The 13,250-nt window shown below is 55.5% G+C and overlaps 1 protein-coding gene across 1 annotated transcript in view; it reads left to right on the top strand.

Moving 5' to 3' along the window:
• Positions 1-13,250, top strand: part of RGS9 (regulator of G protein signaling 9) — a 42,038-nt gene that overhangs the window by 5,083 nt on the left and 23,705 nt on the right. Inside the window, exons 6-7 of the mRNA XM_027080466.1 lie at positions 730-806; positions 6,640-6,721. Coding sequence (XP_026936267.1) covers positions 730-806; positions 6,640-6,721 — 159 coding nt within the window. The remainder of the gene's footprint in view (positions 1-729; positions 807-6,639; positions 6,722-13,250) is intronic.

The raw sequence follows: 13,250 nt of genomic DNA, 5'->3' as shown, positions 1-13,250 counted from the left end.
CATCCATCCATCCATCCATCCATCCATCCCTCATCCATCCATCCATCCGTCCCTCATCCATCCATATATTTAGAAGCAGCTGGTTGAAGTAAATTCTCCCCCATGTTGGGGTTCAGCTTCTCCTGCTGTAACTTAAGGCCTTGCCTCAGTAACTACTAGGTACACGGTAGCTACCACTTTCCTCTTGCTGTCCCACAATAATAGGACTTCATTAATATGTGTGATAATGCATATTACAGGACGGACACATTTGAACTTGAGTTTGAGACGGGGAGACACGAGTGCAGACTTTTGTTTTAGGCAGCATGAGTCATACTTCTCAAGGAGCACACCCTAACCCTCACAAGGCTAGACTTCTGGGCAGACAGCGACAATCTTGCTGTTTTTTTGCCTTTTACAAACATGTTTGCAGAAAGCCAGCATCACACCAACTTTGTGGATTTGTTGTGCTCTGTGGTTGAATATTAAGTTCCCATATTCTCCTGCACACTGCCCCCCTCTTCCTTATCAGATTTGGGATACATTTATTAAAAAAAAAAACAAGCCAACTTGTGGCTTCTGTGGTGAAGGCTTGTGGAGAGTTCGGTGCCGCCCTGTGAATGACTGCCTCTGCACAGCTGGGCTGGGAGACCGTCTGGCTGGGTCTCGTTGTTGACTTAAGGCTTCCTGCCCTCTGCACGCAGCATAGGTTGTGGGGCTCAGTGTTCTCATTTTGTTTTCCTCCTCTAGGAAAATTATAATTTCCTGAACAAAAAAATTAACTACAAGTGGGACTTTGTCATCATGCAGGCCAAAGAGCAGTACCGGTGAGTCAAAGATCTTGTTGGTCCCCTGACCGTCTCTCCTCCTCCCTTCCTTCTTTGTTTCTTTTTAATAAAATAAACTTTTATGGAGTGTTTATGTGTTAAACAGTGGGTGAGGCATAGGGAAGGTAGAGGCATCGTCTAGTGAGCCCAGCAGACAAGCAGACAGGCCATGGTGCCTCAGTGAGTTGAGAGCCCCACGTCGGGGTTTGGAGAAGGAGCTGCAGAAACAGCATTGAATCTGGAGGCTGCAGAGGGTGTATCCAGGTGAGGGATGGTGATGGTGGATGGAGGGGAGAGGAGAGGAGAGGTGGGAGGGAGGGTGCTCTAAGCAGACAACCAGAGTCTGGGGGCATGGGAGTGCCCGCCTGATGCCGTCCCTTGGAGCTGGTACAGAGAGTGCAAAGCCCCAAACTGGCGGAACTGAGGCTGGATGTGTTAGCAGGAGCGGATCGGGAGAAGGTTTTGTGCTCAGGGCCGTGGGGAGCCATGGAAGGATCTTAAACATGGGAGAGCTGTCATCAGAGTCACCTGTTAGAGCCCACTCACCGCTCGCCCTCATTTGCCGGTTCAAAACTGGGCCTGAAGTTCCCCCTGGGGGCCCTGCCTTGTCTGTAAGGGCCAGCTGTACATGTTGGGGAGCGTGTATCAGTCAGGACGAGGTTAGGCTGTCGTAACAAACGTCACCCAGCAATCAGAGGCATGCAACCACAAGGCTTATTTCTTGCTCGTGTCACGTGTCCACCGTGGGCCAGCTGGGGCCCTGACATGCCTGCAGCCACTCCAGGACTCACATCACTTCTGCTCACAGTTCACTAGCCAAGGCAGCTCACGTGGTTGTGCCTGCTTCAAAGGAGGGCGCACGGGGCGTGCAGTCCTCCTGTGTGTCCGAGATGCAGGAGAGTCAGGAATATCTGGGGACCAATACCCGTGATCACCAGAGCAGTGAGTCCAGCCGGCCCGGCCTCACTCACCCTGGCAGGTCCAGACCCCAGGAGGTCTAGAGCGGCTGGCACGTGGGCTGGGTGGTGGAGACCCCGTCCTCCTGAAGCAGCCCTGGAAGAAGTGTAGTGGTGGGTGAGTCAAGGTTCTCCAGAGAAACAGAATCTCTGTGTATTGATCGAGCTAGAGAAGAGGTGGGGGAGGGGAAGGAGGGGGGAGAGAGAGTAGAGAGATTGAGATTTGTTACAAGGAATTAGGTCACACAGTTTTGGAGGCTGAGCTGTCCCAGTACCTGCAGTCGGCCAGCTGGACCCCCAGGAGAGCTGATGTTTCAGCTGGAGCCTGAGGGCAGGAAGAGACCAATGTCCCAGCTCGAGGCCACCAGGCAGAGGGCACGTCCCCTTATTTGCAGGAGGATCAACCTTTCTGTTCTATTCAGGTCTTCAACTGAAAGCACCCTCATCCGAGGACATCCTCACAGACACCCCCAGAATAATGCTGACCTATCACCTGGGCACCCCTGGGCCCATAAAATTAACCATACCAAGCGGTGAGCACCGTTACGCAGGACTGCCGTCCGGGCAGACAGGAATCCGGAAGGCAGGATGGCTTTATTGCTCACGGTGGGGGAGCGGGGGCAATTTGTTCTCAGGCCTGAATTCACACGGAGGCGCATTATGGGGAGAGCTGGCTCTGCCCTTTCACCGTGAACGTGCCTCTGCCTGGGTGTTTTTCAGACAGAGCGGCGGGGGGAGCGGCGGGGGGGAGGGGGCAGTTTGCTAACCTTTGTCACGTGCACTTGTGTGTGAGGCTCCACTGGGTGGGTTCCGTGCACTGTCTCATCCCACGCTGGGGAGAGGAAATGCCGGGAGCAGTAATTCTTGTCGCCTCTCACATCTGCAACTGGGGAAACGGAGGCTTAGAGGGGTCAGAATACTTGGCCAAGGTCACTTGGTGGGGTCGTGGTCCAGCCTGGCCTAGTGCTACTTCCACTCAGTGGGCGGTTTTTAGTGCCTACTGGGTTCCAGCACTGGGCCGGGCCCCAGGGACACAGAATTGACTGGGATGTGCCCCCGCCTCACCCCTGACCCCTCTCCATCTTCCTCTGCCTCTCTGCTCCAAGCAGGATGAGCCCATGACCCAGAGGACTGTGGACCCCCGAGCTGCCTTGCAGCACAGAGGTACCCCCAGTGGCCCCCGCAAGCCCCGCCACTCAGGCCTTGGCCTCAGCCTGGGTAGAGCTCTGAGCTGCCCACATCACGGGGCAGCCCCTCGGGATGGGCACTTCCTGAAAGCCACTCTCCTGCTGAGATGCTGGCTCTTCCCCACTGATTCTGTTGCTTCCCTCAAAGGCTGCCTCAGATTTCAGGTTTAGGATCTGTGATGGTTAATTTTGTGTGTCCGCTTGGCTGGGCCAAGAGAGTTGGTCTAGTGCCTAGAGAGTTGGTCCAGTACCCGTCTCAGATGTCACTGTGAAGGTGTTTTTTAGGTAAGATTAGTATTGAATCAATAGACTCTAAGTAGAGCGGATGACTCCCCCCAATGTGGGTGGGCCTCATCCAAACAGTTGAAAGCGTTACGAGACTGAGGTTCCCAGAGGAAGAAGCAATTCTGCCTCTAGACGGGCTTGGACTTGAGCTGCCGCATCAGGTCTTCCCTAGTCCTCCAGCCTGCTGGCGTGTCCTGCAGAATTTGGACGTGCTAACCTCCCCAGTCGTGTGAGCGAATTCCTTGGAATAGATAAATTCTGTCTCTGTCTCTCTCTATTTATCCTCCTACTGCTTCTGTTTCTCTGGAGAAGCCTAACTAATACAAGTACAGGATCTCACCACAAAATCAGGTGGCCACGTAGTCTGGCTCACGAGGCACCCATTTCGTTCCCCTGAGTCTCTGCGCACAGACCTCTCTCCTGAATCCCAGAGTCAGCATCTCAGCTATAAACTCAACATCTCACGTTGGCATCACACCTCAGCCTAACTTTGTCCATACTTGAATGTTTTCCCCTCGCTCCCCAAGCCTTCTCTCCCCTCAGCGTTACGCGTATCAGTACAACGAACCCCCATTCACCTCTCCCCGACCCGTGTCCTGTGTTCAGTCATCCAGTCCCGCTGGTACTGCTGGCAGAATCCCTTCTGCCACACCCGTCCACTTCTGTCTGCTTCCATCACCCTGGAGCCAACGTCACTGTCAGCTGGGCCACGGCAGCATCCTCTGCTCCCATATGCCCCCAGTTTTGAAACACAAACAGGATCCGGTCCCACCCTTTTGAGAGAGAACCCTCAGTTCAAATGTCATGTGCTCAAAGAAGCTTTTATTTCTTTTTTGTTTAATTTTTATTGGGGGATAGTTGGTTTACAATGTTTTGTTAGTTTCAGGTGTATAGCAAAGTGAATCAGTTAGACATAGACATATATACAATCTTTTTTAGGTTCTTTTCCCATCTAGGTCATTACGGAGTACTGAGCAGAGTTCCCTGTGCTGTACAGTAGGGCTCTATTAGTTAGCTAGCTTATATACAGAAGTGTGTGTATATCAATCCCAATCAAATAAGCTTTTCTGATTAGCTGTTATTCTGCACACAATCATCCTGAAACTCCATGGCTCAGAGTGGCAACAGTATTTTATTCTCTCTCAAGGGTTCTGTGGGTCTGGAGTTTGGGACGGTTGGGCTGGGCAGTTGTGGATCAGAGCCTCTCAAGTGCTTGCAGCCAGAGGGCTGGAAGGTCTGCCCTGGGCTTCCTCACAGCACCAGGCATATAACACTACCTCCAGGTGGTTGGAAGCCCCAAGGGCAAATACTTCACTGAGGAGGGTGGCAGCTGCCCCACCTTCGATGGCCCAACCTCAGAAATCACACGGTGTCATTTGTGATATACTCAGTTGGTCAACACAGCCACAAACCCCACCTGGTCTCAGTGGGGGAAGACATAGACCCACCTGGCAGTGGAAGGAGGGTCACAGGACTGTAGACATACTATTTCAAAAGTACCCCACTGGCCATCCCTGATTCTGCACTCTAGTGCACTGAATGTGTCCTCACAGCTCACGACACAATTTGTAATTTTATATTTACTTCTTGACTATTTGTGGAATGTTTAGACCTAAAGGTACTCAAGGAAGGGCAGGAAATATGTCTGTGTGTCAGTCTGCTCAGGCTGCCTTATCAGAGCATCGTAGACTGGGTGTCTTAAACAACAGACATTTATTTTCTCAGAGGTCTGGAGCGGGGGAAGTTCAAGATCAAGGTTGTGGCAGGGTTTGGTTTCTGATGAGGGCTCTCGTCTCAGCTTGCAGACAGCTGCCTTTTTGTTGTGCTCTCACATGGGGGAGAGAGATGGACAGAGAGACTCTTCTGTTATCTCCTATTACCAGGGCACTAATCCTGTCATAAGGGCCCCACTCTCATGACCTCATCTAATTACTTCTAAACCCTAATTCCTTCTTAAAGGCCCCATCTCCAGATACTGTCGCACTGGGAGTTAGGGCTTCAACGTGTGAGTTTTGGGGGGATGCAAACGTTCAGTCCATTACAGTCTATTTGGTTCGCCCGAATTCTCCCAGTGTTTGGAACATAGTGGAGATCAGTAAATACATGATTGAGTCAAAGTGTCATCGACTAAGGGATACTGTTGCTATAAAGATCACAACATGACAAACTAAGATAATTCTTTGTTTACTGGTTCTCTTGAACGCCGTTCATCACCACTCTCCTCCAATAACCTCTGTCACACAAGAGCAAAGCCAGAAAGGGCATTGCAGTAAATTAGCGATCAACTCTATTGCCAAGGTGGTCCAGCATTATGGAAAGTCCACAGTGCCTCAGGCCATCTGCAACCCACCTTCCTGAGGACACGGGGTAGTTAACCCGGTAGAAAATCCATTTCAGTTGGTAAGGGGGAAGTTGGAGTGACAGTGTTTATAGTTAATTTCCAGAGGATGTTGGCAAACACCCCCCTGGAAGAGCACTCTCCACCCACCTGGCTCTCTGGATATTATGTTACTCACAATACATGAGCTGGCACGTAAATCCGCCGACTCTGTCTTGAGGAGGGCGTGTGCGTCATCCTGCGTTGCCTGGGCAAACAAGCATCGCCTAGCGGAGTGCACGTCGCCGTGGCAATGGCGCTGGATGGGGTATGATAATGAACACGCCCTCACCCCTGTCATTTCCTACCTGTGATGGGAAAGAGGGAGACTGAGAGATGAGAGGGAGCATGAATAGCCTTTCACAGAAATCAGCTGGGCTCAGAGAAACCCTGACTTGCTGCGAACTCTTTGAAGTGACAGAGTGGCACTGACGGCTAGAGAGAAACCAGAACTCCCCAGGGCCCGCGTTTTCCCCATCCCAGGCTCTGGCATTGCCGTTGCCTCCTGACTCCGGTGTTGATTATGTTGTTTATCAGAGCAGGGAAACATCCGGAAGCCAGGTGGGCCGAGAATGTCATCCACGCTCACTCCAGTGGAGACGCTGGGGGAGACGGTCTGATCCTCGGGCTGGTCATGGTGGCACGATCGCATCACACGCTGGTGCTCTCGGGGGGAGCTGGACTCGGGGACCAGATCCCTGGTTCGGGTCCCACCTCTGCCCCCTGTTGACAGCACGACCCTCAGTGGGACATTCAACCTCTCTTTGCTTCAGCCCCTGAACTGCAAATTGAGAATTGCTCACTGGGAGGGTTCGAGTTAATACGTATAAAAGTATGTTGCAGGGTACTTAGCACATAAGGATAATATTAATGTTCGCTATTTTCATTATTCTCATTATGGCAAAAGCACAGATTACTTGGGCAGATTGGGAGAGTGGTCCGGAATGGGGTTCAGCAGGAAGGGGGTCCATCCGTGAGCAACAGATGCAAAAGCTTACCGGCCTTTAACGTGGGTTTTGGCTTTTCAGGGCTGGAAAGGAAAGGAATAAAGCGGACAGGTACGCACTGGATCGCCAGGAGAAGGCGTACTGGCTGGTGCACCGATGCCCCGTGAGTGCCACCTCCCCCCTGGTTTCACCCGTCTCTTCCTGCGCCCGACCACTCCCAACCTTGCTCCCCATCCCCCTTTTGTGGCTCATCTCTGCCTGGAGCTAGAATTGAATCTGCAGGAGCTGTTGCTCGCTGTGGAGTAACATCCATGGGCCTCTGGCTGCAAGAGGAAATTCACCGTCTGGATGGAGTCCGCCCGTGGCCCATCCGTTGCTGTTAGGACTGAGCGCATTTCCGTAGCGGAGGGACCTGAATGAGTCTGGCTCGTGTGAGGGCTAGGACTCGATGCCTTAGAAGAGGAGTGTAAGAAGGAAAAGGTAGGACACGTGTAGGGAACCGGAAGCCGCCTCGCCGCGGCCGTGCCGTGCGTCTCTTGCTGCTGTCCTTTTCCTCTCCGGATCCGGTCCCCGGCAGAGATGGGGGCGGGGATAAATGTGTGCTCAGCCTCATGGCTTAGAACACATGGCGTCTCTGGCTTCGGGACGTTAGGTGGCCTAGAGGCACAAGCTGGACATGCGAGATGCGACTTGTAGCGGCTCCTTACTTGGGAGGGAAGCCGCGTCCCCAGCGCGGAGAAGCAGGCTGTAACCGCCGCCCACCGCGGGCGCCTCTGCCGCCTCGGTTCCCTCCCGCGTCAGACCCGTGCGCTGCCTGCCGGGCACGGGAGGTGGGAGAAGCGGAAGGAATTCTGCGAAGTGGAGCATTCGGAACACACGTTCCTCGTCTTCCCCCTTTAGTTTTCTTGCCTGACCGGGAACCAAGTTCTCAGAACCGGAGAGCGAACTGCGTCCCTCACGGGGCCAAAGCTTCTGGAGTTTTGAACTTGGAGCCCATCAGACTTGGGCCGTTTCGCTACTTTTCTTTCTGCATCCAAGACAGGCAGCCGTAAGGTGTTCCAGCTGCGAGGACGTTGGCTCCGATGCCTTGTTGCCGAGGTGAAGGCCCTGGGCTTGAGGCGTGTTTGGGTTTGCTTGGTTTCAGGGCACCTCCTCCAGTTAGACCACGTGGCCGACGCCCGACCCAGGTCCCCGGGGGCCTGAGCGGAAGGCTGCTTGGCCGAGCACAGGGTCCTGGAGGTCAGAGCCCACACCCGCCGTCCCGCGGGTAGTGCAGGAGCGAGATCTTTGTGTGCGAGGGAGGCAGGCCGTGCTCAGCCCATATTGTCATCAGATCCTGAAGCCGGGGGGGACCCTTGGTGAGGAGAATGGCGAATGGTGGATAAGCCTCTCAGGTGGTAAGAGGCGCTGGTGCCCCGTGGCACCCGTGACCGAGGCGGTCCTGCTCCTTGTAGGGTGGAAAACGGCCTCTGTATCACGTGTGGAGACTCCGTGCTGTGGGATGCCCGTGTGCCTGCATCCCTTGCCAGGCGACAGAGTCTGTGCATGCGAGCTGCCCTGGGACCCTCACCTCCCCTCTGTCCCTGCAGCCAGGAGGTCTACAGGGACACGACGAGAAGCAGATTATCCGCGTTGTTCCCAGGCCTCCCGGGGCAGCTCTCGGCCCCGACGCCGGGCAGGTGGCCAAGTGGCTCTTCCCTGCGTGATACAGAAGCACCGACGTTCAACAGTGTGTCCCTGACAGTGGCTTCTACCACCACCTCCCGCACGGTCCCCACTTCCTCCACCTCCATCACCTGCGTTGTCACGGTCACCGTCACCGCAGACCTGAGAGGAGAACTTGCGGTGCCCCGGGCTGTGCGCCAAGCATCGTTCTGCACGCGCTTTCTCGCTCCATCTCTGCGGCCCTACCTGAGGGGCTACGTGATTAGTCCCGTTTTGCTGATGAGGAAGCAGAGGCCCAGGGCTGCTGCTGACTTGCCAGTGACAGCCAGTGAGCGAGCACCGGGCCACCTGGACCCACAGACTGCAGAGCCTTCCCTCCTGGTCTCCATGCTCCTTTGCCTCCGGTGACAGTGTCACGTGATGTTGTTGTGCGTTTAAGGCCTTTTGTCACCTCCTTGGTCGCTAGAGCATCACGTGGTTGCTGCCACTCTCACGCACATGGTGCCGGGTTCAGAGGTGCCTGTCCCTCACTGGCGCCACTGGGGGGCCACGTGCAGAAGGAAGCCTGCTGTGCTTGGAGCAGACATGAAGCTCCCCGGACACAAAACCTCTCTCCCCGCCTTGGCCCCCTCACTGCCGATCCCCTCGCCCAAAACCGGACCAGGAGTCGGGGCCGGGGCCGGGTGGCCCTGGCTCCTTCTCTCCCTGACTTTCTAAAGCCTTCAGCCTCTCGGTGGCCCAAGGGCGTCAGGATGACGGATGCGTCCCGTTTGAAGAGCATCCGGTTTGAAGTCTGTCTCGGCTGGAAACTGAGCAATCTGACTGACAACGCAGCAGCCCAGGCGCTTGGGGGCCGTCAGACCGTCTCCAGGGGCCCCAGACACACTGTCAGCTGGGTGGGAAGGAGCCAGCCGGGCAGACAAAGCATTTGGCTGGGTGGGGTGACTGTAGCCAGCTGCTGTACTTACCGAGCACATTCATCCCCTGTTCGTTTGTCTGGCCCTGGATCCGCGAAACCTTCCCGGGGCCCTGAGTCGACACCAGCCGGGGAGCCGGGCGCCGGGCGTGATGTAACAGCCGAAGGCCGCTGAGCACCTGCCACGCGCCCGGGTTAAGCCCTGAGCCTGGCTGATCGCAGGGACCTGACGGAAATGCTGTGACATAGGGGTGTCATTGCCCCGTCGTTCAGGTGGGGACATCGAGGCTCAGGAAGCCGCAGCAGCCTGGGCAGCACTGGGACGTGAACACACCTCTGTCTGACATGCTGCTGCCACGGAAGGTGCGCCCACGGGTGGGCCCCTCTCTCAGCTCAGGCAGCTCCAAGTGCGAACTGCTGACACTGGAGAGCCATGTTCCTCTCGCACTTTTCCCCAGCGGAACAGGGTGCAGATCTGGGCACGAAGCAAACGAAGGTTCATTGTGTAAACGGACAGAAGGAGAAACGGTTCCTTTAGAAAAGTCATCTCGGGGCCCCCCGTGCATTGTTGCTGTGCCATCTGTGGCATCCATGTCTCCCCAGGATACAGGCCGCTGACACGTGGACCATGGGTACAAGGAGGATGTGGGCCGGGGACAGAGGCGGCCTGTGGCGCGTGTGCTCTAAGTCAGGCGGTTGCTGGTCTGAGCGTCGAGCTAAACGGCCTTTGTTTCAACCACAAGTGCAGACACTCACCCGAGAGGATGTCTGTCCTCCACTTCCTGCTGAGGGTGGACTGAATGTCCGGAGAGGGGCAAAGTAAATTAAGTTACAGCTCCGTGACTGGACACTGTGACACTATGAAAATAATATTTTCAAAGGCCATTTATGAGCCTAGGAAAGGGGTCTGACATACAACGTTTTACCATTAAAACAGGATGGGAGAGTCCATCGACTCTGATCCGGATTAAGAAAAAAAGCCCCAAACATCTGTTTTGTGAATTTCCACCCTGTGCCAGGGGCCTAGGAGGCAATGGGGGTCTTTCCACTGGGAGCCGAGACAGACGTGGCCCTCAGGGAGCTCACAGTCTGGTGGAGGGGCTGAGACTGGAACACACAGATGAATGTGCCCTGCACGGGTGCGGGGACAGCTGTGAGGGCCGGGGTCCTGCTTCAGACCAGGGGTCTGGGGCCAGCTGTCTGTGGAAGTAACGTTCACACCAAGATCAGGCTCCTCCACCCCTTCCCTCGAATTCTGTGTCTCCCTGCGTCAACCTCATCTCTCTCTCTGTCCCCTGTTTTGTTTTGTTTTTAAAACTATCTGGTGTTTTATTCATTCTTTGTTTTCTGTGCCGTGCACCAAAAAGGTCCAAACTGTACGTCAGGGGAGAGAGTAATGATGAGAAGAGGAGAGAACAAGACCAGGGACGGGAGGGATGCGGTGCAGCCACGTGTCACCGGGACGTGGCACCAGCGCCCACCCCGGCCCTGCTCCGGATGCCGGCTCTGGGACTGTCCCCTCCTCGTGGGCAGCCCTTGGGGTTACGAGGGTCCTTTCCTAACCTGAGTTAAGGAGCCGTTAGCAAATTGTCTCTTCGGCTTCTGCGTCAGGGATGTTCTCGGGCACCACGCGTTGGCGTTCACACTTCCTCCGGCTGGAGGGGGTAGTGGTGGGCTTGGCGTCTCTGGGCAGGCGGGGCTTCCTGCACTTGGCCCAGGCTGCACGTGGCTGCATGGCTCCCTGTCTGCTGACAGCCCATTGCCTGCCCACCGTGGCCCTTGTGTCCTGCGCCGACGGTCAGCTCTGCGATATCTGAGTTCCAACTGCCTCTTGCATCCCAGAAACTGTGTCAGCGGTGGCTCTGGTGACTGTTGTGGAGAACGGAGACCCCCATGCTACCTGGTGAATGAGTGGATGAATGAATGAGTGCATGAGTGAATGAGTGAGTGGGTGAATGAATGCATGCATGAATGAATGAGTGAATGATGAATGAGTGAGTACATGAGTGAATGAATGAGTGGATAAGGGAAGGAGTGAATGAATGAATGAGTGTGTGAGCAAATGCAGCCTGGGAGTCTCCCAAAACAGCAGCAGGAGAAAGGCAGCCCCGTGGAGAGGTCTGAAGGCAGGGCCCCGGGGTGGGACCGCAGCTCGATGGGAGCAGCTGAGGGGTGGGGAGGGCCGGTGGGGACCGGCCGCAGGACAAGGCCCGCGGGCGGCTCCAACTCAGGGTCCTGCGCCGGTTACACAGGTGCACCGTGGAGCAGCGGAATTCACATCAGAGTGTGGATCAAGTTCAGAGCCAAGAGTTGGAGAAGGGGTCCAAGACGCGAGCAGACAACTGCACGGAAGCCCCTGAGGCTGGAGGGCCTGCTGGGGGGCAGGGGCCCCGAGGGGGGCAGCGTGTGTGTGTGCGTGTGTGTGTGTGCGTGTGGCTGTGCCGGTACGTATGTGTGTGAGCTGCAGATGTGAGCACATGTGGCTGCGTTCGGGTGTGAGTGCATACCTGTGAGAGTGCGAAAGAGTGATGTGAGCTGTGAGTGGGAGGGGGTGTGTGCACGTGAGCGAGTCCTTGAGTGTGAGAGTGAGTGTGTACATGTGAGGAGTGTGGGAGTATGCGAGTGTGTGTGTGTGATGTCTGTCTTCCGTCACCCTGGGGGGATTTCTTTGTACCAGATGGGTGTCCGCACCAAACAGAGGAGGTGGAAGACCCGAATCGCTGGCCTCGAGGGGCTGAGAGACCGAGCGGGACTGGCTGGGGAGGCCTGATGGAGACAGGCACACTGAGGCCAGCTTTGGGCCAGGTGTTCACACACGCGCCCTTACGATGCACACAGCCTTTGCTTGGTAACGGGGACGCTCTGCTGACAGCTTCGTACTCCATCGTGTGCTAAACCCTCACAGGAACCTGACGGGCAGGAGGGATCGTCTGCGGTTCCCAGGGGTGGGAAGGGCAGCGAGGAGAATAGTTTCCAAGATCTTCCTCACAGCTGGGAAGTGGCAGAACCGGGATTGGAACCTCTGGGTGCCTGACGGAAGCCTGGACTCTCCAACACAATGAACTGTAGAGCGGGAAGGGAGTCGGGAGTCCCACGTGCCAATCCCAGTGAACTCTGATTGAGTTTGCAGGTTGTTTATCCATCTGTGCACCCACCCTCTCATTCATCCATCCACCTACCCACCCCTCATCCACCCATCCATCCATCCATCCGTCCATCCATCACTTATCCATCCATCCGTCCACCTACCCACCCCTCATCCACCCATCCATCCATCCATCCATCCATCCATCCATCCATCCACCCATCCACCCATCCATCCATCCATCCACCTACCCACCCTCCATCCATCCCTCCATCCATCCATCCATCACTTATCCATCCATCCATCCGTCCACCTACCCACCCTCCCTCCCTCCCTCCACCCATCCATCCATCCATCACCTACCCACCCTCCCTCCCTCCATCCATCCATCCATCCATCACCTACCCACCCTCCATCCATCCATCACTTATCCATCCATCCATCCGTCCACCTACCCACCCTCCACCCATCCATCCATCCATCCATCCATCACTTATCCATCCATCCATCCGTCCACCTACCCACCCTCCCTCCCTCCATCCATCCATCACTTATCCATCCATCCATCCATCCATCACTTATCCATCCATCACTTATCCATCCATCACTTATCCATCCATCCATCCATCCATCCATCCATCCGTCCATCCATCCATCACTTATCCATCTATCCATCCATCCACCTACCCACCCTCCATCCATCCATCCATCACTTATCCATCCATCCATCCGTCCACCTACCCACCCTCCATCCATTCATCCATCCATACATCCATCACCTACCCACCCTCCCTCCCTCCCTCCCTCCCTCCATGCATCCATCCATCACCTACCCACCCTCCATCCATCCATCCATCCATCACTTATCCATCTATCCATCCGTCCACCTACCCACCCTCCATCCATCCATCCATCCTCCCTCCCTCCATCCCTCTCTCCATCCCTCTGTTTTAGGTTCTGGGGATGCTGTGGTGGTGGAACAGCCCCATGAAACTCACCAGCTCGCCTGGAGAGTCGTGCACACCC

This window comes from Aethalodelphis obliquidens, unplaced genomic scaffold (genome assembly GCF_003676395.1).
Source record: "Aethalodelphis obliquidens isolate GAN/ISIS:26980383/991018 unplaced genomic scaffold, ASM367639v1 scaffold44, whole genome shotgun sequence".
Lineage (NCBI taxonomy): Eukaryota > Metazoa > Chordata > Mammalia > Artiodactyla > Delphinidae > Aethalodelphis > Aethalodelphis obliquidens.
This window is presented reverse-complemented; position numbering and strand designations above follow the sequence as displayed.